This window comes from Hirundo rustica, chromosome 4 (assembly GCF_015227805.2).
Source record: "Hirundo rustica isolate bHirRus1 chromosome 4, bHirRus1.pri.v3, whole genome shotgun sequence".
Lineage (NCBI taxonomy): Eukaryota > Metazoa > Chordata > Aves > Passeriformes > Hirundinidae > Hirundo > Hirundo rustica.
Window position 1 is genome coordinate 516,311 of NC_053453.1, and position 24,835 is coordinate 541,145.

General features: G+C 48.5%; 1 protein-coding gene across 1 annotated transcript in view; it reads left to right on the top strand.

The window, feature by feature from the left end:
• The first annotated feature begins 1,081 nt into the window (after nt 1-1,081).
• AHCYL2 (adenosylhomocysteinase like 2) overlaps nt 1,082-24,835 on the top strand; it is a 42,833-nt gene continuing 19,079 nt past the window's right edge. The window contains 10 exon segments of the mRNA XM_040062148.2: nt 1,082-1,187; nt 9,999-10,142; nt 11,559-11,659; nt 13,545-13,647; nt 18,942-19,036; nt 22,081-22,187; nt 24,060-24,081; nt 24,084-24,128; nt 24,130-24,159; nt 24,161-24,180. Of these exon segments, the coding sequence (XP_039918082.1) occupies nt 11,561-11,659; nt 13,545-13,647; nt 18,942-19,036; nt 22,081-22,187; nt 24,060-24,081; nt 24,084-24,128; nt 24,130-24,159; nt 24,161-24,180 (521 nt within the window). The 5' untranslated portion in view covers nt 1,082-1,187; nt 9,999-10,142; nt 11,559-11,560.

A 24,835-nucleotide genomic window follows, 5' to 3' on the forward strand; every position in this document is an offset into this window, starting at 1 on the left:
CTGTCATGGGTTTGGCAGGGATTGGAGCACCCTGGAATAGGGGAAGGTGTCCCGTGGCAGGGGATGGAACTGGAGGATCTTTAAGGTCCCTTCCAACCCAAACCATTCCGGGACTCTGTGAAATTCCCTTTTTGCTCTCTCCGTCTGTTCCCTAAAGAACTAAAGCCCAAGGACGTCGGCCAGCGCAAGCCAAAAACAGATCTGAGCCTTGACCTGGCCCCTTCCCGAATTTCCCTTTCCTGGTGCTTCCAAGCTCCTTCAGCTAAAGCTGAGCCCAGCTTGTGGCAGTGTTTAAGGGCTTTAAACCTTAAAGAGTTTATTAAAGTCTGGCTCTAATTCTGCCCGGTTCAGTCCGGGACTTCTTTTTCTTCGTCGTTTACTCGCTTTGGGTCGTGTGAGGGTTCAGCGAGCTCTGAATTTTCCCAGATCATTGCGTTGTGGGAAAAGCCGTGCTCGATGCCCTTGAAGAGGGGATGCAGGTAAAAGGGAAATGTGAATTTAACCCAAATTATTCCCCCTTTGTTCGAATCCCCGCGTGTCTCCAGCACCGCGTCACGCCAGGAACCTCCTCCCTTGGTGGAGCTGCTCAGCCGTGGAGGGGTTTGTTCTAAATGAAGGGAAGAAAAAAGGACAAAAAAGCGAAGTTATTTCAGGCCAGCAGCTTCTTAGAGGAGGAACACAAACCCCGGCTGTGTGTGCGCAAAGCCCCGTCCCGCCGGGATCAGGGCGTTAATCCCGGCACGGCCCTGGCTGTGGCTTGGGTTTGGTGTGGATTTTCCCTTCCCCTGGGCGTTCCTGACCCGGTGTCGGGCTGCTCTGCGCTCCTGAAAACTTGCGTTCTCCGTGCGTCCGCGCTCCCAAAATTCTACAGCCTGGAGCGACACCTCCAGTCTTGGCTGGAAGGGCTGAAATTAAACAGAATGGGCAAAACTCGCCCTATCCAATCCCCATGAGAAAAAACGGGAATTGTGCTCCGGGCCACGGCTGAGACGGGGTCTGCTCAAGCCTTTGGGTCCTTGGGATTGATCTGGCAGGGTTTTTGGTTTTTTTACAGAAAATCCCTGTTTTCCTTCCACAGATCCAGTTTGCCGACCAAAAGCAGGAGTTCAACAAGCGCCCGACCAAGATCGGCCGCCGGTCGCTGTCCCGCTCCATCTCGCAGTCGTCGACGGACAGCTACAGCTCAGGTGTGTGCAGGGATCATCTCCCGCCTCCGCTCCGGGCTCGGCGGGAAGGCGTGCAAACACGGTTTTGCTTTTTTTCCTCCTCGTCTTTTATAGCTGGATGGAAAATTAAATGATTCCGGTGCTCTCCTGCTCTCGTTTCGTAACCCCGGTGTGCAGGGGGGGTTTTTAACCTTCCCTTCCGTTCCCTCCTGTCCTCCCCATCCTGTTCCTCCCAGGCTCAGGAAAATTGTTTTTCCCCACATTTTATTCCCGCTTGAGTATCACCTTCCCTCCTGCGCCGAGTAAATCCGCAGGGATCCATCGCACTGTGGGTTTGTGGCACGTGAGGTTGGAGTCTTCGGGGACATTGAAGGGCTCTTGGAAGGGGTTTCTCCTGCTGGAATCTCCCTGGATGGATTTTTGGGAGACTTGGCAGCTCACGGTGTATTCAGGGAGAATCCGGGTAGTTTCAGGGACTTTACAGCTCATCTCATTCCAACCCCCTGCGCTGGTCAAGGACACTTCCCACCAGTCCAGGTTGCTCCAAGACTCATCCAGCCCAGCCTGAGAGGTTCAAAGCTCTGATTCCCAGCGTGGAAAACCTCGGGAAACTCCGGCTCCAGCTCCTCCTGATGGTTCGTGGCTGGTGGCCAGAAGTCCTCCTCACTGGGGACCCTCCTCGGTGTTTCTCCACTCATTCCCGCCATTCCGAGGACGTCGGAGAGGAGCTGGGGCAGGAGCGGGCTGTGAGGAGCTCTTGGAATTCCTCAGCAGGAAATTGGCTTGGAAAAGCCGTGGTTATCCGGTCACTCAGCTCCTGGCAGAGGTGCTCATCTCCAGAAGGTGCAGCTGCTGGAGGTTCTGACCTGATCCTGGACACCGCAATCCCGTGGCTTCATCCCGGTTTTTGTGGGAAAGCCGGCTGTTCCTCCCGCCTTGCTGCTTCCTTCGTGCCGCTTTCCAGGCTTGGAGGAACCTCCAAAGCCTCTTCCAGAGGTTGGGAGGAGCCCCTCAAAGCTTGGGGACAACCTGGGTGACCCATCCTGCTGGCGCTGACTGCGTTCCCACGGAAAAAGGGAGAAATTCAGGAATGCTCAAGCCGTGTTCTCTCCAGAGGCACGTCAGCCCGGGCTTCGTTTGGAATCCACTACTCCATCCGATCCCTGAGCACCGGGGAATATTTTGGGATTATTTTTGCAGACTCTGGGTCTCCTTAGCCTGGCTGACGTCACCGTGTTCGCTCCCGAGTCACAGCTGGAAGGACTTGGAGCAACTTCAGGGAATTCTCCTCCTCTCCTTGCAATTAACATCAGAATTGCAGTTAATTAGCTCGTGGAAATCTTCTATTTCCTGCTAATGAAAGGAGAGAGATTGGCATTCCTGGTGGAGAACTTCAGTTCCCATGACAGCTGCCGGATGCGTGGATGGATAAAGGATGGATGGATGGATGGGGGATGGATGGAGGATGGATGGATCCATGGATCCATGGATGGATGGATAGATGGAGAGGTGGAGGATGGGGGTTGGATGAGGGATGGATGATGGATGGATGAGGGATGGATGGATGGATGGATGGATGGATGGATGGATGGATGGATGAGGGATGGATGGATGGATGGATGGATGGATGGATGGATGAGGGATGGATGGATGGATGGATGGATAAATGGATAGATGGAGGGATGGATCCATGGGTGGATGGATGGATGATGGATTATGGATTATGGATGAATGAGGGATGGATCCATTGATGGATGGATGGATGGACGGATGGATGAATGAGGGATGGATCCATGGATGGGTGGATGGATGGATGAGGGATGGCTGGATGGATCCATGGATGATGGATGGGGGTTGGATGGATGGATGGATCCATGAAGATGGTTGGATGGGGATGGATCCATGGATGGATGGATGGATGGATGGATGATGAATGGATGGATGGAGGGATGGATCCATGGATGGATCCATGGATGAATGAGGGATGGATTGAAGGATGGATGGATGGATGGATGGATGGAGGGATGGATGGAGGGATGGATGGAGGGATGGATGGAGGGATGGATGGAGGGATGGATCCATGGATGAATGGATGGAGGATGGATCTATGGATAGATGAATGAGGGAATGGATCCCTGGATGGATGGATGGATTCCTTGTCCTTCCCCTTGTCCCCACTGGAAATGCCTGGGTTAGGATTTTGCAGGAGAAAGGTTCACGGGTAACGCGGAAAATGAAAAATTTACCTGGAAAACACGACTTGGGCTGTGGTGTCAAGTGAGAAAAATCAATGTGGAAATCATTAATATTTCCATTTTTCAGTTATTGTACAACTCAGGAATTCTGGGGGGTGTTTTCCCTCCTTTTTTGTTTTTTGGGTTTTTTTTGTTTTTTCCCATCCATCCCTCCTGGAGTTGCTTTTGTATAGTTTTCATTGATCAGCTTTGGAGAATATTTTTGGGAAACTGTCCCATCAAGTAATGACAGGAATCCTTTCCTTTCAGTCCTTGTTTTTCATTTGACAAGGAAAACAAAGGCAAAATTGACTTTTAGCGATTTGGTTCACTGTTACATTAACTAACGGCACTCATTTAATTACCACAATTACATGTACACTTCTCTATTTTAGATTGATTTAATAGTAAAAATCCTCCTGCCTATGAAAACCTGGTGACTCCCGACAGGATTTTTTTGTTTTTGTTGTTGTTCAAAAAAAAAATTACTTTTAGCCCCCAGAACCAAAACTGCCTGGTTTTAAAGTAACCTCTACACAGATTAAGTCCCTTCAAGGAACTGATCCTCCTCTGTCGGGAGCTTTCCCCGTTTTTCAGGTGGTTTCAGGGTCCTTTGCTCCCCTGCACAGCTCCGAGCCGAGCCGAAGGAAGAGACGGAGTTCTCAGGTTTAGATTTTTCGGTGTTGCATACTTTGTTTATTGTTTCTTATCTTACAATTTTCTCGGAGTCCGACAAGATGTTCGCAGCTGCGTGGATTCCTCACGTCTCCCCCCGAGCCGGGCTGTCCTTATCTTTTATACTAATTGCTACGTATTTCTTGTTTACTATTTCTTACCAATGTCTATCACTGTTACTAAAAAGGTCATCTTTACTCTGACCCAATCCTCACTAACTACTTTGTGCCACGTCAATGCAGCAATGGAGTGAGGGAAGGAGAAGGAGAAGAAGAAGGAGACAACGCCCCAGATTCTCCGGCTTGTCCCCGTTCACTTCAATGCTAGGAACCTAAAACTACTATTTTCTCATTCTGTGATAAGCTAAACTACTATTTCTCACATTCTTGTGGCCTGTAAACCTTCTCTCAGTGTAGGAAGTTTTTCCCATGGACTGAGATCAAAGCCAGTGTCTCTCTGAGCTCTGGGCCGGGGTCCCAGACCCCCCTGCCCAGGTCCCTGACCCTCCAGGGCAGCCAAAGGAATGCCCTGGACTCCAAGACTCCTCCAACTAATCAATCCTTCCTCCTGGAGCCCTTGATACAGAGTTTGGTTTGTGTAAGGTTCCCTTGGTGGTCAATCCGGGCTCCTGGTCCCTCGGGATGTGCCGCGGGATTGGGAACAAGAGCGGGAGCCCCGCTGCGCTCGGGGGTTGTCGGCAGGGCGGGATTCGCCCTTCACCCCCCGCCGAGGATGGGGAGAAATTCCAGCGACGCCTAATTCCCTCCTAATTCCCTGGGAGCGGGAGCCGGGCGGCTCTGGGGGAGCCTGGCACGCGCCCGGCGCCCAGGCGGAGCTTTTTCCTTGGAATCTTTGTGGGAGGTGTGGAGTTTGTTGGATCCTGCGGGAAACACAACCCCGTGGCCAGGTTAACTCATTTTTGGGGTTTTTTTTTGGTGTGGAAATGTCACCGGAGCCAGTCAGGGTGGGAGATTGTTTGATTTACTGGCTGAGCTTTTTTCTTGGAATTTTGAATCCCTTCCCATGAGCCAGGAAGGAAAGTGTGGAGCTCGTTGTGTCCTGCAGGAAACACAGCTCTATGGCCAATTAACTCCTTTTTTGGGGGGGTTTTGGTGTGGAAATGTCACCAGAGCTGATCAGGGTGGGAGATTGCTCGATTTACTGGCTGAGCTTTTTTCTTGGAATCTTTGTGGAAGGTGTGGAGCTCGTTGTGTCCTGCAGGAAACACAGCTCCATGGCCAGTTTAACTGATTTTTGTGGGGGGTTTTTGGTGTGGAAATATCACCAGAGCTGATCAGGGTGGGAGATTGTTTGATTTACAATTGAGCTTTTTCCTTGAAATCTTTGTGGAAGGTGTGGAGCTCGTTGTGTCCTGCAGGAAACACAACCCCATGGCCAGTTTAACTCATTTTTGGGGTTTTTTTTTGGTGTGGAAATGTCACCAGAGCTGATCAGGGTGGGAAATTGTTTGATTTACAATTGAGCTTTTTCCTTGGAATCTTTGTGGGAAGTGTGGAGCTCGTTGTGTCCTGCAGGAAACACAACCCCATGGCCAGGTTAACTCATTTTTGGGGGGGGGTTTTGGTGTGGAAATGTCACCAGAGCTGATCAGGGTGGGAGATTGCTCGATTTACTGGCTGAACTTTTTCCTTGGAATCTTTGTGGAAGGTGTGGAGCTCATTGTGTCCTGCAGGAAACACAACCCCATGGCCAGTTTAACTCATTTTTGGGGTTTTTTTTTGGTGTGGAAATGTCACCGGAGCCAGTCAGGGTGGGAGATTGTTTGATTTACAATTGAGCTTTTTCCTTGGAATCTTTGTGGGAAGTGTGGAGCTCATTGTGTCCTGCAGGAAACACAACCCCATGGCCAGGTTAACTCATTTTTGGGGGGTTTTGGTGTGGAAATGTCACTGGAGCCAGTCAGGGTGGGAGATTGATTGATTTACTGGCTGAGCTTTTTCTTGGAATTTTGAATCCCTTCCCACGAGCCAGGAGGGAAAGTGTGGAGCTCATTGTGTCCTGCAGGAAAAACAGCTCCATGGCCAGTTTAACTCATTTTTTGTGGGGGGTTTTGGTGTGGAAATATCACCAGAGCCGATCAGGGTAGGAGATTGATTGATTTACTGGCTGAACTTTTTCCTTGGAATCTTGAAACCCTTCCCACAAGGCAGGAGGGAAAAGTGTGGAGTTTGTTTGATCCTGCAGGTAACACAGCTCCATGGCCAATTAACTTCTTTTTGGGTTTCTTTTTGGTGTGGAAATGTCACCGGAGCTGATCAGGGTGGGAGATTGTTTGATTTACTGGCTGAGCTTTTTCCTTGGAATTTTGAATCCCTTCTCATGAGAGAAAATGTGCAGCTTATTGGATCCTGTAGGAAACACAACCCCGTGGCCAGGTTAACTCATTTTTTGGGGTTTTTTTTTGGTGTGGAAGTGTCACCGGAGCCAATCAGGGTGGGAGATTGTTTGATTTACTGTGGATAAATGAAAGGGCTACTGGCATCCGTCCCCGCTGGAATGCCGCGGCTCCCTGGGAATGCTGGTGGGATGGGCACCATGAGAACCTTCCTGCTGCCCCGTTCCCCCAGTGAGGATTTGGGGTGGAATTTGGTGGAATCTTGGCCGTTGGCTGGAACAGCTCTCATGGGTTCCAGAGGCCCGTGGGGACATGGAAGAAGGAGTATCCATCACCGTATCCGTCATTCCCGGCGATCCAAAATATCGGCCAATTCCACCAGGGCCATCACGGATGGAGCTGTTCCACCACGGAATTCCTCTGGGATGGAACAAATCAGTGGATGCCAGGCCTCGGGTTGAGTTCACAAGCACCACATGGGCTGGAGAGGAAGGACTTGGAGCAGAACAATTCTGTGAGGAATGAAGGAATGGCCAGTTGGGTCCTGGGAGGGCAAGGACTTGGAGCAGAACAATTCTGTGAGAAATGAGGGAATCTCCAGTTGGGTCCTGGAAGGGTCCCCTGGAGAGGAAGGACTTGGAGCAGAACAATTCCATGAGAAATGAGGGAATGGCCAGTTGGATCCTGGAAAGGTCACCTGGAGAGGAAGGACTTGGAGCAGAACAATTCCATGAGAAATGAGGGAATGGCCAGTTGGATCCTGGAAAGGTCACCTGAAGAGGAAGGACTTGGAGGAGAGCAATTCCATGAGGAATGTGGGACTCTCCAGTTGGGTCCTGGAAGGGTCACCTGGAGGGGAAGGACTTGGAGGAGAGCAATTCCATGAGGAATGTGTGACTCTCCAGTTGGATCCTGGAAAGGTCACCTGGAGAGGAAGGACTTGGAGGAGAAGAATTCCATGAGGAATGAGGGAATGGCCAGTTGGATCCTGGAAAGGTCACCTGGAGAGGAAGGACTTGGAGGAGAGGAATTCCATGAGGAATGTGGGGCTCTCCAGCTGGGTTCCTGGAAAGGTCACCTGAAGAGGAAGGACTTGGAGGAGAAGAATTCCATGAGGAATGTGGGGCTCTCCAGTTGGGTTCCTGGAAAGGTCACCTGGAGACGGAAGAGGAGCTGGGATTTGGAGCTCACTGCACTGCTCTGGCTGCTGGTGCCAGGCCTGGAAGATGGAAGAGCTTTGGTTTCCCACAGCGAGGGCAGATTCCAGAGGAAAACGTGGCACAAGGGATTCCTTCGGCTGATCCCAAGCGCTGGCTGATCCATCGTGACTCGAATCACTCCAGAGGAAAACGTGGCACAAGGGATTCCTTCAGCTGGTCCAAAGTGCTGCCTGATCCATCCTGACTCAGATCAGAAATCGGTGTGATTTTGTTTCCTTTCCCGGGATTTTGGGAATCCAACGGGAAAGAGGAGCTCTAACTCCAGCAAGGGCTCTTCCATCTGTCCGCCGTGGGCCGATTCCGTAATCGGAAGTTTGGAGGGCACCGATAAGGAAGGAGGACAATCGTCGACAGCTCCTGGAATTCTTTCAGCACATCCACAGCCTCCCTTAAGGCAGAACCTTAATCCGATCCGTGGGGCTCAGGACGGGATCCGGCCATCCCCGGCTTTCCAGACAATTCCCGAAATCCCCAGAGGATGGAGAGCCAGCAGCTCCCTGGACAATCCACCCCAATCTCCCGATGGAGGAGTTCCTTCCAACCATCCCACATGAGCACCAGCTCGTCGTCACTGTGAGGGAAAACCAAAACGGCGCAAATCCGAGGGTCGGGAATCCCACGGCAACGGGAAAATCATCAACTCGCGCCCTCCCCGTGACTGTTTGGGATGGAAGAGGGCCTGGAATTACAGTTCCTGCTGGGTTTGGAAGTGCTCTAAACCTCAGCAGGCGTTTTGTGGGGTGTCTGGGAGATGTGGAGGGCTGAATTTTGGGAAAGGACGTGTGAGAACGTTTGGGAAGAGAGGTGGGAGAATGTTTGGGAAGAGAGGTGGGAGAATGTTTGGGAAGAGAGACAAAGAACTTTTGGGAAGAGAGACAAAGAACTTTTGGGAAGAGAGATGGGAGAACTTTTGGGAAGAGAGATGAGAGAACTTTGGGGAAGAGAGCTGGAAAAACTTGGGAAGAGAGGTGTGAGAATGTTTGGGAAGAGAGGTGGGAGAACATTTGTGAAGAGAAGTGGGAGAATGTTTGGGGAGAGACAGAACTTTTGGGAAGAGAGATGGAAAAACTTTTGGGAAGAGGTGGGAGAACTTTGAGGAAGAGAGATGGGAGAACTTTTGGGAAGAGAGGTGGGAGAACTTTTGGGAAGAGAGATGGGAGAACTTTCGGGAAGAGAGATGGGAGAACTTTGGGGAAGAGACGTGTGAGAATGTTTGGGAAGAGACATGGGAGAATGTTTGGGGAGAGACAGAACTTTTGGGAAGAGAGCTGGAAAAACTTGGGAAGAGAGGTGTGAGAATGTTTGGGAGGAGAGGTGGGAGAACATTTGGGAAGAGAAGTGGGAGAATGTTTGGGAAGAGACAGAACTTTTGGGAAGAGAGATGGAAAAACTTTTGGGAAGAGAGGTAGGAGAACTTTGAGGAAGAGAGATGGGAGAACTTTTGGGAAGAGAGACAAAGAACTTTTGGGAAGAGAGGTGTGAGAACTTTTGGGAAGAGAGGTGAGAGAACTTTTGGGAAGAGAGATGGGAGAACTTTTGGGAAGAGACGTGAGAATGTTTGGGAAGAGACGTGGGAGAATGTTTAGAGAGAGACAGAACTTTTGGGAAGAGAGCTGGAAAAACTTTTGGGAAGAGAGGTGTGAGAATGTTTGGGAGGAGAGGTGGGAGAACATTTGGGAAGAGAGGTGGGAGAACTTTTGGGAAGAGACGTGGGAGAACTTTTGGGAAGAGATGTGGGAGAATGTTTGGGGAGAGACAGAACTTTTGGGAAGAGAGATGGAAAAACTTTTGGGAAGAGAGGTGTGAGAACTTTTGGGAAGAGAGGTGGGAGAACTTTTGGGAAGAGAGACAAAGAACTTTTGGGAAGAGAGATGGGAGAACTTTTGGGAAGAGAGATGGGAGAACTTTTGGGAAGAGACGTGAGAATGTTTGGGAAGAGACGTGGGAGAATGTTTAGAGAGAGACAGAACTTTTGGGAAGAGAGCTGGAAAAACTTTTGGGAAGAGAGGTGTGAGAATGTTTGGGAGGAGAGGTGGGAGAACTTTTGGGAAGAGAGGTGGGAGAGGGCCATGGAGATGAGCCCCTGTGGGAACTGGGCAGTGCTCAATCCATCACCTCTGCTGCGGTGTTGAGGTAGAGGCAGATGAGAATTAAAAATTCCCAGCTAAAACCCGGCTGGGAAAACTGTCACAGTGAGGAGAAGGAGAGATCGCAGCTGGGGCTGGAAGGAGTTGGGATGGAAAAACATCCACGGACACCTTCCGTGGGCCATCCCTGCGTAACGGGGATTTCGGGAAGGATTTCGGGAAGGCTTCATCCCGTTCCTGACCTCCTCCGCTCCCTGCAGCCGCCTCCTACACGGACAGCTCCGACGATGAGACCTCTCCCCGGGACAAGCAGCAGAAGAACTCCAAGGGCAGCAGCGACTTCTGCGTGAAGAACATCAAGCAGGCCGAGTTCGGGCGCCGCGAGATCGAGATCGCCGAGCAGGGTGAGGGCGGCTCCTTTCCTCCGCCTCCTCCGGGGCTCTTCCTTCTCCCAAATCCCCTCCTGGGGAGCCTCAGGGTGCTGCTGGCTTCCTGTGCCCCTCCCTGCTGGGATGGGAAAGATTCCGGGGGGATTTGTGGGGTGGGAAAGATTCCGGGGGGTTTTGAGGGATGGGAAAGATTCTACGGGATTTGAGGGATGGGAAAGATTCTGTGGGATTTGAGGGATGGGAAAACTTCTATGGGATTTGAGGGGTGGGAAAACTTCTATGGGATTTGAGGGATGGGAAAACTTCTATGGGATTTGAGGGGTGGGAAAACTTCTACGGGGTTTGAGGGATGGGAAAACTTCTATGGGATTTGAGGGATGGGAAAACTTCTACGGGGTTTGAGGGATGGGAAAACTTCTATGGGATTTGAAGGATGGGAAATCTTCTGTGGGGTTTGAGGGGTGGAAAAGCTTCTACGGGATTTGAGGGATGGGAAAGCTTCTGTGGGATTTGAGGGTTGGGAAATCTTCTGTGGAGTTTGAGGGGTGGGAAAGATTCTATGGGATTTGAGGGATGGGAAAGATTCTGTGGGGTTTGAGGGATGGGAAATCTTCTGTGGGGTTCGAGGGATGGGAAAGATTCCATGGAGTTTGAGGGATGGGAAATCTGTGGGATTTGAGGGGTGGGAAAGCTTCCGTGGGATTTGAGGGATGGGAAAGATTCTGTGGGATTTGAAGGATGGGAAATCTGTGGGATTTGGGGAGTTGGGAAAGCTTCCGTGGGATTTGAGGGATGGGAAAGATTCTGTGGGATTTGAAGGATGGGAAATCTGTGGGATTTGGGGAGTTGGGAAAGCTTCCGTGGAGTTTGAGGGGTGGGAAATCTTCTGTAGGATTTTGAGGGATGGGAAAATTCCTGTGGGGTTTGAGGGATGGGAAATCTTCTGTAGGATCTTGAGGGATGGGAAATCTTCTGTAGGATCTTGAGGGATGGGAAAGGAGTTACAGGGTTTTGCTGTGTAGTTCCAACCAACTATTAAGGAACTGTTTTATGGCTGAACTTATTTTGTTAGATCAGTAGAAAAGGTGAAATCCATCCCAGAAATTTGACAATTTGGGTTTAGCTTGATTACCTCCAAAAAAAAAACCCAGCAAAGGCCGGGCCGGGTTCAGGTGTTGGATATTGGAGAGCTGGAGCAGCAAATCCCAAATCCTCAGCCTGAAGCAGATTTTCCTGCAGCCTCACCTGGAGGCAGAAATCTGAACACAACGGGGAAAACCCAGAGGGGTTTGGGGTCATTTTGTCGTATTTGGGGTTTGCTCTCGAGGCTTTGGCTGGTTCGAGGCTGTGTGGGTTTACGGGAACGCCGGGCAGCTCCTCCTGCGCTCTTCCCATGCCGTTCCCGAGCTCCTTTTCCCGTTTTCCCCGCAGAAATGCCGGCACTGATGGCTCTGAGGAAGAGAGCTCAGGGGGAGAAGCCTCTGGCCGGGGCCAAGATCGTGGGGTGCACTCACATCACGGCACAGACGGCGGTGAGAGCCGATTTTCCTAATCTTTTTGCAAACAAAACTCCCAATTTTCTGTTGGCTGAGCCGATTTTCCCGGTGTTTTTGCAAATAAAACTCCCAATTTTCTGTTGGCTGAGCCGATTTTCCCGGTGTTTTTACAAATAACCCCCCCTGATTTTCCTCTCTGAGCTGATTTTCCCAATTTTTCTGCAAATAACCCTTCCGATTTTCCTCTCTGTTCTGATTTTCCCAGTGTTTTTGCAAATAACCCCTCCCGATTTTGCTCTCTGAGCCAATTTTCCCAATGTTTTTGCAAACAAAACTCCCAATTTTCCTCTCTGAGCAGATTTTCCCAATGTTTCTGCAAATAATCCTCCCGATTTTGCTCTCTGAGCCGATTTTCCTGATGTTTTTGCAAACAAAACTCCCAATTTTCTGTTGCCTGAGCCAATTTTCCCAGAGTTTTTGTAAATAACCCCCCTGATTTTCCTCTCTGAGCCGATTTTCCCGATTCATTTACAAACAAAACTCCCAATTTTCTGTTGGCTGAGCCAATTTTCCCGATGTTTTTCCAAATAACCCCTCCCAATTTTCCTCTCTGAGCCGATTTTCCTGGTGTTTTTACAAATAACCCCCCCCGATTTTCCTCTCTGAGCCGATTTTCCCGGTGTTTTTGCAAACAAAACTCCCAATTTTCTGTTGGCTGAGCTGATTTTCCCAATGTTTCTGCAAATAACCCTCCCGATTTTCCTCTCTGAGCTGATTTTCCTGAAGTTTTTGCAAACAAAACCCCCCTGATTTTTTTCTCTGAGCCAATTTTCCCAATATTTCTCCAAATACCCCCCCCTGGTTTTCCTTTCTGAGCCGATTTTCCTGATATTTTTGCAAACAAAACCCCTGATTTTCCTCTCTGAGCCGATTTTCCTGGTGTTTTTGCAAATAAAACTCCCAATTTTCTGTTGGCTGAGCCGATTTTCCCGGTGTTTTTACAAATAACCCCCCCTGATTTTCCTCTCTGAGCTGATTTTCCCAATTTTTCTGCAAATAACCCTTCCGATTTTCCTCTCTGTGCTGATTTTCCCAATGTTTTTGCAAACAAAAATCCCAATTTTCTGTTGACTGAACCAATTTTCCTGATGTTTTTGCAAATAAAACCCGATTTTCCTCTCTGAGCCGATTTTCCCAATTTTTCTGCAAATAACCCCCCCGATTTTGCTTTCTGAGCCGATTTTCCCAATGTTTTTGCAAATAAAACTCCCAGTTTTCTGTTGGCTGAGCTGATTTTCCTGATATTTTTGCAAATAAAGCTCCCAGTTTTGCTCTTTGAGCTGATTTTCCCAATGTTTTTGTAAATAACCCCTCCCAATTTTCCTCTCTGAGCCGATTTTCCCAATGTTTTTGCAAACAAAACTCCCAATTTTCCTCTCTGAACAGGTTTTCCCAATGTTTCTGCAAATAACCCTCCCGATTTTCCTCTCTGAGCCGATTTCCCTGGTGTTTTTGCAAACAAAACTCCCAATTTTCTGTTGGCTGAGCCGATTTTCCCGGTGTTTTTACAAATAACCCTCCCCGATTTTCCTCTCTGAGCCAATTTTCCTGATATTTTTGCAAACAAAACTCCCAATTTTCTGTTGTCTGAGCTGATTTTCCCAGAGTTTTTGTAAATAACCCCCCCAATTTTCCTCTCTGAGCCGATTTTCCTGGTGTTTTTGCAAACAAAACTCCCAATTTCCTGTCGGCTGAGCTGATTTTCCCAGAGTTTCTGCAAATAACCCCTCCCTGATTTTCCTCTCTGAGCCAATTTTCCCGATGTTTTTACAAATAACCCCCCCGCTTTTCCTCTCTGGGCCGATTTTCCCGGTGTTTTTGTAAATAAAACCCTGATTTTCCGTGTTTTTTCGGGATGCAGGTGCTGATGGAGACGCTGGGAGCGCTGGGGGCTCAGTGCCGCTGGGCCGCCTGCAACATCTACTCCACCCTGAACGAGGTGGCGGCGGCCCTGGCCGAGAGCGGTACGGAACCTCCGCGGCTTCCCGGGGATTTTATGGGAATTCGTCCGGGATTTTATTGGGAATTCATCCGGGATTTTATTGGGAATTCATCCTGGGTTTTATTGGGAATTCATTCTGGGTTTTATTGGGAATTCATCCTGGGGTTTATTGGGAATTCATTCTGGGTTTTATTGGGAATTCATCCTGGGGTTTATTGGGAATTCATTTGGGATTTTATTGGGAATTCATCCTGCATTTTATTGGGAATTCATCCTGGGTTTTATTGGGAATTCATTCGGGATTTTATTGGGAATTCATCCTGGGTTTTATTGGGAATTCATCCGGGATTTTATTGGGAATTCATTCGGGATTTTACTGGAATTCATCCGGGATTTTACTGGAATTTATCCGGGATTTTACTGGAATTCATCTGGGATTTCATTGGGAATTCATCCGGGATTTTATTGGGAATTCCTGCATTTTATTGGGAATCCATCCTGGGTTTTATAGGGAATACCTCATGGGTTTTATTGGGAATTCATCCGGGATTTTACTGGAATTCATCCGGGATTTTATTGGGAATTAATCCGGGATTTTATTGGGAATTCATTCGGGATTTTACTGGAATTCATCTGGGATTTTATTGGGAATTCATCCGGGATTTTATTGGGAATTCCTGCATTTTATTGGGAATTCATCCTGGGTTTTATAGGGAATACCTCATGGGTTTTATTGGGAATTCATCCGGGATTTTACTGGAATTCATCCGGGATTTTATTGGGAATTCATCCTGCGTTTTATTGGGAAATCATCCTGGGTTTTATAGGGAATTCATCTTGGATTTTATTGGGAATTCCTGCATTTTATTGGGAATTCATCCTGGGTTTTATAGGGAATACCTCATGGGTTTTATTGGGAATTCATCCTTGTATTTATTGGGAATTCTTCCTGCATTTTATTGGGAAATCATCCTGGGTTTTATAGGGAATTCATCCTGGGTTTTATTGGGAATTCCTGCATTTTATTGGGAATTCATCCTGGGTTTTTTTTGGGAATTCCTGGATTTTATTGGAAAATCATCCTGCATTTTATTGGAAATTCATCCTGGGTTTTATTGGGAATTCATCCTGGGTTTTATTGGGAATTCCTGCATTTTATTGGGAATTCATCCTGGGTTTTGTAGGGAATTCATCCTGGGTTTTATTGGGAATTCATTCTGCATTTTATTGCGATTTCTTCCTACATTTTATTGGGAAATCATCCTGGGGTTTTTTGGGAATTCCTGGATTTTATTGGGAAATCATCCTGGGTTTTATAGGGAATTCATCCTGCATTTTATTGGGAATTCCTCATGGGTTTTATTGGGAATTCCTCATGGGTTTTCTTGGGAAATCCTGCATTTCATTGAGAATTCCTCATAGGTTTTATAGGGAATTCTTCCTGCATTTATTTGGGAATTCCTCATGGGTTTTGTAGGGAAATCATCTTGGATTTTCTTGGGAATTCCTCATGGGTTTTGTAGGGAATTCCTGCATTTTACTGGGGATTCCTCATGGGTTTTATAGGTAATTCATCCTGGATTTTATTGGGAATTGCTCATAGGTTTTACAGGGAATCTCTCTTGGATTTTATAGGGGAATTCGTCCTGAATTTTATAGGGAAATTCTCCTTCATTTTATAGGGAAATCCTCCTTGATTCTATAGGGGAATTCCTCGTGCATTTTTTACATAATTCCTCATGAATTTTATAGGGAATTCCTCATGAATTTTGTTGGGAATACCTCATGGGTTTTATAGGGAATTCTTCATGGGTTTTATAGGGAATTCATCTTGCATTTTATAGGGAAATCCTCCTGCATTTTATAGTGAAATTGTCCTTCATTTTATAGGGAATTTCTCCTGAATTTTGTAGGGAATTCCTCATGGGTTTTATAGGAAATTTCTCATGGATTTTACGGATAATTTCTCCTGCTTTTTATGGGGAAATTCTCCTGGATTTTATAGGGAAAGTCTCCTGGATTTTATAGAGAATTTCACCTGCATTTTTTAGGGAATTGCTCCTGGATTTTATAGGGAAAATCTCCTACGTTTTATAAGGGATTTTTCCTACATTTTAAAGGGAATTTCTCCTGCATTTTATAGGGAAATTCTCCTGCGTTTTATTGGGAATTTTTGCTGCCCCATCGTTTATCACCCCTTGGAGTTTTTCCTCTTTATTCCCTTCAATTTAGAATAAACCTACAGCACAAAATCAACCCTTTCCAGAGCTCAGGAACTCTTGGAATGTTTTTGTTTGGGTTTTTTTTGTTTGTTTTTTCCTGGACTTATCCAGGTAAAACCCCTGGATTTATCCAGGTAAAACCTTTGGTCTTACCCAGGTAAAATCTTCGTTAAAAATGTCATTTATTGAGCTGAAGCTGGAAGTCATTTTGCTCAGAGAAACGAAGATTAATTGGGTTTAAATTCTATAATTCGGGGCAAAATTCGGGTGAAAGAGAGAATTTGGGGGTGGGATGTAATTCCCAAAGCAGAAACTGAACGTGTGGGGGTTACCTGGGAAATCCTGGGTGTGTCCAGGGATTTTACCGGGGAAAATCCAGGGGTTTTCCCTAAAACCAGGGATTTTATCTGGGTGAGGCCACAGGTTTTAACCTGGATACATCCAGGGATTTTACCTGGAAAACACCAAGGGTTTTACCTGGATACATCCAGGGATTTTACCTGGAAAAATCAGGAGCTTTACCTGGATAATCCCAGGGGTTTTACCTGGGTGAGGCCAAGGATTTTACCTGGATAAATCCAGGGATTTAACTTGGAAAAATCAGGAGCTTTACCTGGATAATCCCAGGGGTTTTACCTGGGTAAATCCAAGGATTTTACTTGGAAAAGACCAAGGATTTTACCGGGATAAGACCAAAGAATTTCCCTGGGTAATTCCAGGGATTTGACCTGGATAAGTCCGGAGTTTTTACCTGGGAGAGAGCAAGGATTTTACCTGGGTAAATCCAGGGATTTTACCTGGGTAAAACTGGGGATTTTGCCTGGGTAAATTCAGGGATTTTACCTTGGCAAAGTCAGGGGATTTACTGGGAAATGCCAAGGATTTCACCTGGATAAATCCAGATATTTTACCTGGGTAAGACCAAGGATTTTACCTGGAAAAGTCCAGGGATTTCACCTGTGTAAAACTGGGGATTTTACCTGGGTAATGCCAAAGATTTTACCTGGGTGAGGCCTAGGATTTTACCTGAGTAAATTCAGGGTTTTACCTCCATGAGGCCAATGAATTTACCTGGAAAAATCCAGGGATTTTACTTAGGTAATGCCAAGGATTTTACGTGTGTAAAAACCCAGGATTATACTTGGGTGAGGACAAGGGTTTTACCTGAACAAGACCAAAGAATTTAACTGGATGAGGCAAATTCTTTTACCTGGATAAGGCCAGGATTTAACCTGGATAAGACCAATTTTTAACTGGGCAAGAGCAAGGATTTTACCTGGATAATGCCAAGGATTTAACCTGTGTAAATCCGGGGATTTTACCTGTGTGAGGCCAAGGATTTTACCTGAGTAAATTCAGGGATTTTACCTGCCTGAGGCAAATGATTTATCCTGGCTAAGTCCAGGGATTTTACCTAGGTAATGCCAAGGATTTTACGTGCGTAAAAACCCAGGATTATACTTGGGTGAGGACAAGGGTTTTACCTGAATAAGACCAAAGAATTTAACTGGATGAGGCGAATTATTTTACCTGGATAAGACCAGGATTTAACGTGGATAAGACCAATTTTTAACTGGGCAAGAGCAAGGATTTTACCTGGATAAGACCAAGGATTTAACCTGAGTAAATCCCGGGATTTGACCTGTGTGAGGCCAAGGATTTTACCTGAGTAAATTCAGGGTTTTTACCTGCATGAGGCCAATGATTTTACCTGGGTAAATCCAGGGATTTTACTGTGTGAAACAAGGGATTTTACCTGGGTGAGGCCAATGAATTTACCTGGAATTTTAGCTGTGTAAAACTGGGGATTTTACTGTGTAAAACAAGGGATTTTACCTGGGTGAGGCCAAGGATTTTACCTGAGTAAATTCAGGGATTTTACTGTGTAAAACAAAGGATTTTATCTGGGTAATGCCAAGGATTTCACCTGGATAAGTCCAGGGATTTTACCTGGGTAAATTCAGGGATTTTGCCTTGGCAAAGTGAGGGGATTTGCTGGATAATGCCAAGGATTTCACCTGGGTGAGTCCATGGATTTCACCTGGATAAATCCAGGGATTTTACCTGGGTAAGACCAAAGATTTTACCTGGATAAGGACAATGATTTTACCTGGATAAAACTAAAGAATTTACCTGGGTGAGTCCATGAATTTCACCTGGAAAAGTCCAGGGATTTTACCTAGGTAATGCCAAGGATTTTACGTGTGTAAAAGCCCAGGATTATACTTGGGTGAGGACAAGGGTTTTACCTGAATAAGACCAAAGATTTTACCTGGATGAGGTCAATGATTTTACCTGGATAAGACCAGGATTTAACGTGGATAAGACCAATTTTTAACTGGGCAAGAGCAAGGATTTTACCTGGATAATGCCAAGGATTTAACCTGTGTAAATCCGGGGATTTGACCTGTGTAATACCAAGGATTTTACCTGGGTGAGTCCATGAATTTCACCTGGATAAATCCAGGGATTTTACCTGGGTGAGTCCATGAATTTCACCTGGATAAATCCAGGGATTTTACCTGGGTGAGTCCATGAATTTCACCTGGATAAATCCAGGGATTTTACCTGGGTGATGCCAAGGATTTTACCTGTGTGAGTCCGTGGATTTCACCTGGATAAATCCAGGGATTTTACCTGGGTGATGCCAAGGATTTTACCTAGGTAACTCCAGGGTTTTCACCTGGATAAATCTGGGGATTTTACCTGGATAAGACCAAATATTTTACCTGGCTGAGGACAATGATTTTACCTGGATAAAACCAAAGAATTTACCTGGATAAATCCAGGGATTTTACCTGGGTGATGCCAAGGATTTTACCTGGGTGAGTCCCTGAATTTGACCTGGATAATCCAGAGATTTCACCTGGATAAATCCAGGGATTGTACCTGTTTAAATCCCGGGAATTCCCCACAGCTCTGACCACGAGCTCTGGGACACCCAGCAGAACCCAAACCCACCGCATCACCCGTGGGTCTCGCTGCCCGAAGCTGCGTCCTGATTCCACATCAATCAACGCATCAATTAATCAATCCAAGAGCTGATTCCCGCGGGATTTGTCCCTGCCTTAACCCCCTCTCCCTCCCTGCCCAGGGTTCCCTGTGTTTGCCTGGAAGGGCGAATCCGAGGACGATTTCTGGTGGTGCATCGACCGCTGCGTCAACGTCGAGGGCTGGCAGCCCAACATGGTGAGCTGGGAAGGATTCCCACCTGGAGAGGAGGAGGAGGAGGAGAGCAGGAGCAGGAGCAGATTTTTGGGTGTTTTGTTGGATTTCCGAGTATCTTCCTGCAGTTTAAAACTGCTGGAAAATGGCTCCAAATCGGAGGTTTTTTTGGGAAGAGTTTTCCACCCTTTTCACCCTTAAATCCTCACTTTTGGCCGAGGTGGTTTTCCCAGGTTTTTCCCCGATTTCCGCGCTTTAACCCACACGAACCTCAGGTAGCCCAGCTCCCCTTTTCCAGCCTGCCCTTGTTTCCGGGGAAATTCCACCCGGAATCGGGCGAGCGGAATCATTTTCAGCTGTCAGATGTGCAGCTTTCATCACATTTCCCCCGGAGGTTTTGGAGCCCTGGGGCTCCCGATCTAAACGAGATGAGAAGTAATCCGAACAAAAACGAGGATCTGAGCCGGGTTTTTCCCCGATATCGCCTCGTTTGAGGTGGGATTTTTTTTTTTTTTATCCCTTCCAGTCGCCGTCACCTTTAAAAAGAACCGGGAATGTCAAAAAAAAAAAAAAAAAAAATTGAAAATTAAAAATCCACCCCCGAGGTTTCAGACTGAGTCTAGACACAAGAGCAGCTCCGGGAGGAAAAAATTCCCATCCAAAACGTCACTTTTGGAACAAGCCGGCGTCCCAGAAAAATGCGGATTTTGCTTTCCCGGGATCTCTTCGTTCAAAGTCGCGGAATTATGGGATGGGTTGGGAGGGATCTTCAATCCCATCTCATTCCACAGGGACAATTTCCACTATTCCAGGCTGCTCCAATCCCTGTCCAGCCTGGCCTTGGACATTCCAGGGATCCAGGGGCGGCCGCAGCTGCTCTGGGAATTCCGTGCCACCATCATTTTTCCCATGATCGCTCTGGGAATTCTGTGCCTCCCTCATTTTTCCCATGATCGCTCTGGGAATTCTGTGCCACCCTCATTTTTCCCATGACTGCTCTGGGAATTCTGTGCCACCCTCGTTTTTCCCATGATTGCTCTGGGAATTTTGTGCCACTCTCATTTTTTCCCATGATTGCTCTGGGAATTCTGTGCCTCCCTCATTTTTCCCGTGATCGCTCTGGGAATTCCGGTGCCTCCCTCATTTTCCCCATGATCACTCTGGGAATTCCGTGCCTCCCTCATTTTTCCCTGTGATCGCTCTGGGAATTCTGTGTCTCCCTCATTTTTCCCATGACTGCTCTGGGAATTCTGTGCCACCCTCATTTTTCCCGTGATTGCTCTGGAATTCTGTGCCTCCCTCATTTTTTCCCATGATTGCTCTGGGAATTCTGTGCCACCCTCATTTTTCCCATGACTGCTCTGGGAATTCTGTGCCACCCTCATTTTCCCCATGATCGCTCTGGGAATTCTGTGCCACCCTCATTTTTCCCATGATCGCTCTGGGAATTCTGTGCCACCCTCATTTTTCCCATGATTGTTCTGGGAATTCTGTGCCACTCTCATTTTTCCCTGTGATCGCTCTGGGAATTCTGTGCCACCCTCATTTTTCCCATGATTGCTCTGGGAATTCTGTGCCACCATCATTTTTTCCCATGATTGCTCTGGGAATTCTGTGCCTCCCTCATTTTTTCCCGTGATCGCTCTGGGAATTCTGTGCCTCCCTCATTTTTTCCCGTGATTGTTCTGGGAATTCTGTGCCTCCCTCATTTTTCCCATGATTTCTCCCTGTTCCTTGGCCAGTCACGGCCATTCCCGTTCTGGAATCTTTCATGGGAGGGCTCTGGGAATTCTGACCTTCAAGGGAAGGCTCCTTCTGGACAGGAATGGTTTCAGAAGAGGGGTGGGTTTTTTTTTTCCTGGAAAATACGGAATCTCTGCGAGGTTTCCTTCATGGAAGAGCCTCTCCAGGGGTTTTCCGTTGAAGGAGAATGGAGGGGAGCTCCAGGTACCTGCCACAGCTGCTTTTTCCCTAGGAAAAACTATTTCCATCTCAAATAAAATGTTGGTTTTTTTTTCTTTTTCCCAAAAAACACCCCAAAACCTGCCTGCAAAAAGCTGGGAAAACTGCAGGGACATGGGATGTGCTGTTGGATGTGAGCTCCCAGCAAAGCCAGGGGTCTCCTTGGTGGGGTTTCCATCCCCTGCTCCCTCAGGGAAGGGGAACCTGCTGGATTCTCTCTTGGAAGGAGGATGGAGTGCTCCATCAAACAGGGATTGATGGAGTGGAGACGTCCTGGGAGCCAGGGGATTCCAAATTCCGAATTCTGAATTTCGAATTTTGAATTCTGAGTTCCTCCCTGGAGAGCTCCAGTCCCACCTGATCCTTCCCAGCCCATGGATGGGACATGGAGATGGGAATGGATTCCCTGGAGAGCTCCAGTTCCACCATGGATGGGAAACAAAACCAGGAATGGATTCCGTGGAGAGCTCCAGTCCCACCAGCCCATGGATGGGACACAGAGCTGGGAATGGATTCCCTGGAGATCTCCAGTCCCACCATGGATGGGACACAGAGCTGGGAATGGATTCCCTGGAGAGCTCCAGTCCCACCATGGATGGGACACAGAACCAGGAATGGATTCCCTGGAGAGCTCCAGTTCCACCATGGATGGGACACAGAATCAGGAATGGATTCCCTGGAGAGCTCCAGTTCCACCATGGATGGGACACAGAGCTGGGAATGGATTCCCTGGAGAGCTCCAGTCCCACCATGGATGGGACAAAGAACCAGGAATGGATTCCCTGGAGAGATCCCAGTTCCACCATGGATGGGAAACAAAACCAGGAATGGATTCCCTGGAGAGATCCCAGTTCCACCTGACCCTTCCCAACCCATGGATGGGGACAAAGAAGCAGGAATGGATTCCCTGGAGAGCTCCAGTCCCACCATGGATGGGACACAGAACCAGGAATGGATTCCCTGGAGAGCTCCAGTCCCACCACCGTGGATTTCTGGGGCCGGGTGGTTTTCCCAAGGCAGTTTTCCAGCGGGCTCCTCTCCTCTCCGGCACTTGTATCCCAGCAGTGGCTCCCTGCAGGGTGACGCCGTGGCTGTTTCCGTTCCAGATCCTGGACGACGGAGGAGATCTCACCCACTGGATCTACAAGAAGTACCCCAACATGTTCAAGAAGATCAAGGGCATCGTGGAGGAGAGCGTGACCGGGGTGCACAGGTAACAGGAGAGCTTCGGGATCCAACGCGGCTCCCTGCGGAACCTCCAGCACCTGGAGCTGCTCCAGATCCCAGCCAGGAGCAGCAGGAGCCCTCCGGGGGTGGGAGGGCGTCCAGGGGTGGTTCTGCACCTGTGGGGTGGGAGAGGGAACACCGGGGGCTGAGGAGGAAGCACGGCCATGACCTAAATCCCTGGAAAAGAGAGAGGTTTGGGAAGAGGAACTGAGATATTTTTGGGGAAGGGAGGAAACCCTGACCTAAATCCCTGGAAAAGAGAGGTTTGGGAAGAGGAGCTGAGTCATTTTTTGGGGAAAGGGAGGAAGCTCTGACCTAAATCCCTGGGAAGGAGCAAGGTTTGGGAAGAGGAGCTGAGTCATTTTTGGGGAAGGGAGAAAGCACAGCCATGACCTAAATCCCTGGGAAGAAGAGGGGTTTGGGAAGAGGAGCTGAGTCATTTTTTGGGGAAGAGAAAAGCCCTGACCTAAATCCCTGCAAAAGTGAGAGGTTTGTGAAGAGGAGCTGAGATGATTTTTGCGGAAGGGAGAAAGCACAGCCATGACCTAAATCCTTGGGAAGAAGAGAGGTGTTGGGAAGAGGAGCTGAGATGATTTCTGGGGAGAGGGAGGAAGCCGTGACCTAAATCCCTGGAAAAGAGAGAGCTTTGTGAAGAGGAGCTGAGATGATTTTTGCGGAAGGGAGAAGCTCAGCCATGACCTAAATCCCCAGGAAGGAGTGAGGTTTGGGAAGAGGAACTGAGGTGATTTTGGGGAAGGGAAAAACCCTGACCTAAATCCCTGGAAAAGTGAGAGGTTTGGCAAGAGGAGCTGAGATATTTTTTGGGGAAAGGGAGGAAGCAGAACCATGACCTAAATCCCTTGAAGGAGCGAGGTTTGGGAAGAGGAGCTGAGGTGATTTTTGGGGAAGGGAGAGAGCACAGCCATGACCTAAATCCCTGGGAAGAAGAGAGGTTTGGGAAGAGGAGCTGAGATGATTTTTTGGGGAAGGGAAGAAGCCCTGACCTAAATCCCTGGAAAAAGTGAGAGGTTTGGGAAGAGGAGCTGAGAGGATTTTTTGGGAAGGGAGAAGCTCAGAGAGGAGTGACTGAAAATCCCTGAGTCCCTGGCAGGAGCAGAGCTGAGGTGGGAGCAGCTCTGGGGCTGGGAGGAGCTTTTCCATGGAATGAATCCCATCCCTGAGGAGAGCAGCAGCTTCGTGCCGTGTTCCTGCAGCTCCGAGCTGGGTCAGAGCCTGGCCAGAGGCTCAGGCAGCTCCTGGAACGGGGAATTGAAACCTTTGAAACAGAAGTGCCTCCAGTGAGGTCGGGACAAGGGCTGGTGTACTTCCAGGATCCGGAATCCCAGTGAGGGAAGAGGAGATTTCCAAAGGCAGGTTCTCCTTCCCGAGGCCTGGAGCAGGGACAGGATTTTCAGACTCTTGGTGGCCACAGAGAGGTGTTTAAATTTAAATTCAATTTTTTTTAAAAATTTTCCTGCTATGGGGCGTCGAGTTTGCTCCCAGAGCTGAGAGCAGGGGGATGCTGGAGAAGGGAAGGATCCAGGGAGAGCTTCCAGAACATTCCAGGCCCAAAGGGGCTCCAGGAGAGCTGCAGAGGGGCTGGGGACAAGGCCTGGAGGGACAGGACACAGGGAATTGATTCCCAGTGGGAAAGCAGAGATTGGGCTGGGGATTTTGGGAAGGAATGAGGGCGGTGAGGGCTGGAATTCCCAGATCTGCTGTGGCTGCCCCTGGATCCCCCTGGATGCCCCTGCCCGTGGCCAGGACGATCCTTTAGGGCCTTTCCCGCCCGGATTCCCGGGCTCGGGGGTGAATTCCCCGGGGATGATCCCTGTGTCCGTGTCCGTGTCCGTGGCAGGCTGTACCAGCTCTCCAAGGCCCGGGAAAGCTCTGCGTGCCGGCCATGAACGTTAACGACTCCGTCACCCAAGCAGAAGTTTGACAACCTGTACTGCTGGCAGGGAATCCATCCTGGATGGGTGGCGTGATTCCCGCCGGGAATGGGGAGGGATTCCCGCCGGGAATGGGGGAGGGATTCAGTCAGAGGAAAAGGGGAGGAATTCACTCAGGGAATGGGGAGGAATTCACTCAGGGAAAGGGGAGGAATTCCCCACAGGGAAAGGGGGAAGGAATTTCTACGGGGAAAGGGAAGGAATTCACTCAGGGGAATGGGGAGGAATTCCCACAGGGAAAAGGGAAGGAATTCCCTCAAGGAAAAGGGAAGGAATTCCCTCAAGGAAAAGGGAGGAATTCCCACGGGGAATGGGGAGGGATTCCTACAGGAAAAGTGGAGGAATTCCTACAGGGGAATGGGAGGAATTCCCACAGGGAATGGGGAGGAATTCCCTCAGGGAAAGGGGAAGGGAATTCCCTCAAGGAAAAGGGAGGAATTCCCTCAGGGAATGGGGAGGGATTCTCACAAGGAATGAGGAGGAGTTCCCATAGGAAATGGAGAGGAATTCCCGCAGGAAATGGGAAGGAATTCCCTCAGGGAATGAGGAGTAATTCCTACAGGAAAAGCGAAGGAATTCCCTCAGGGAATGAGGAGGAATCCTTCAGGGAAAGGGGAAGGGATTCACTCCAGGGAATGGGGGAGGAATTCCCACAGGGAAAGGGGAAGGGATTCCCTCAAGG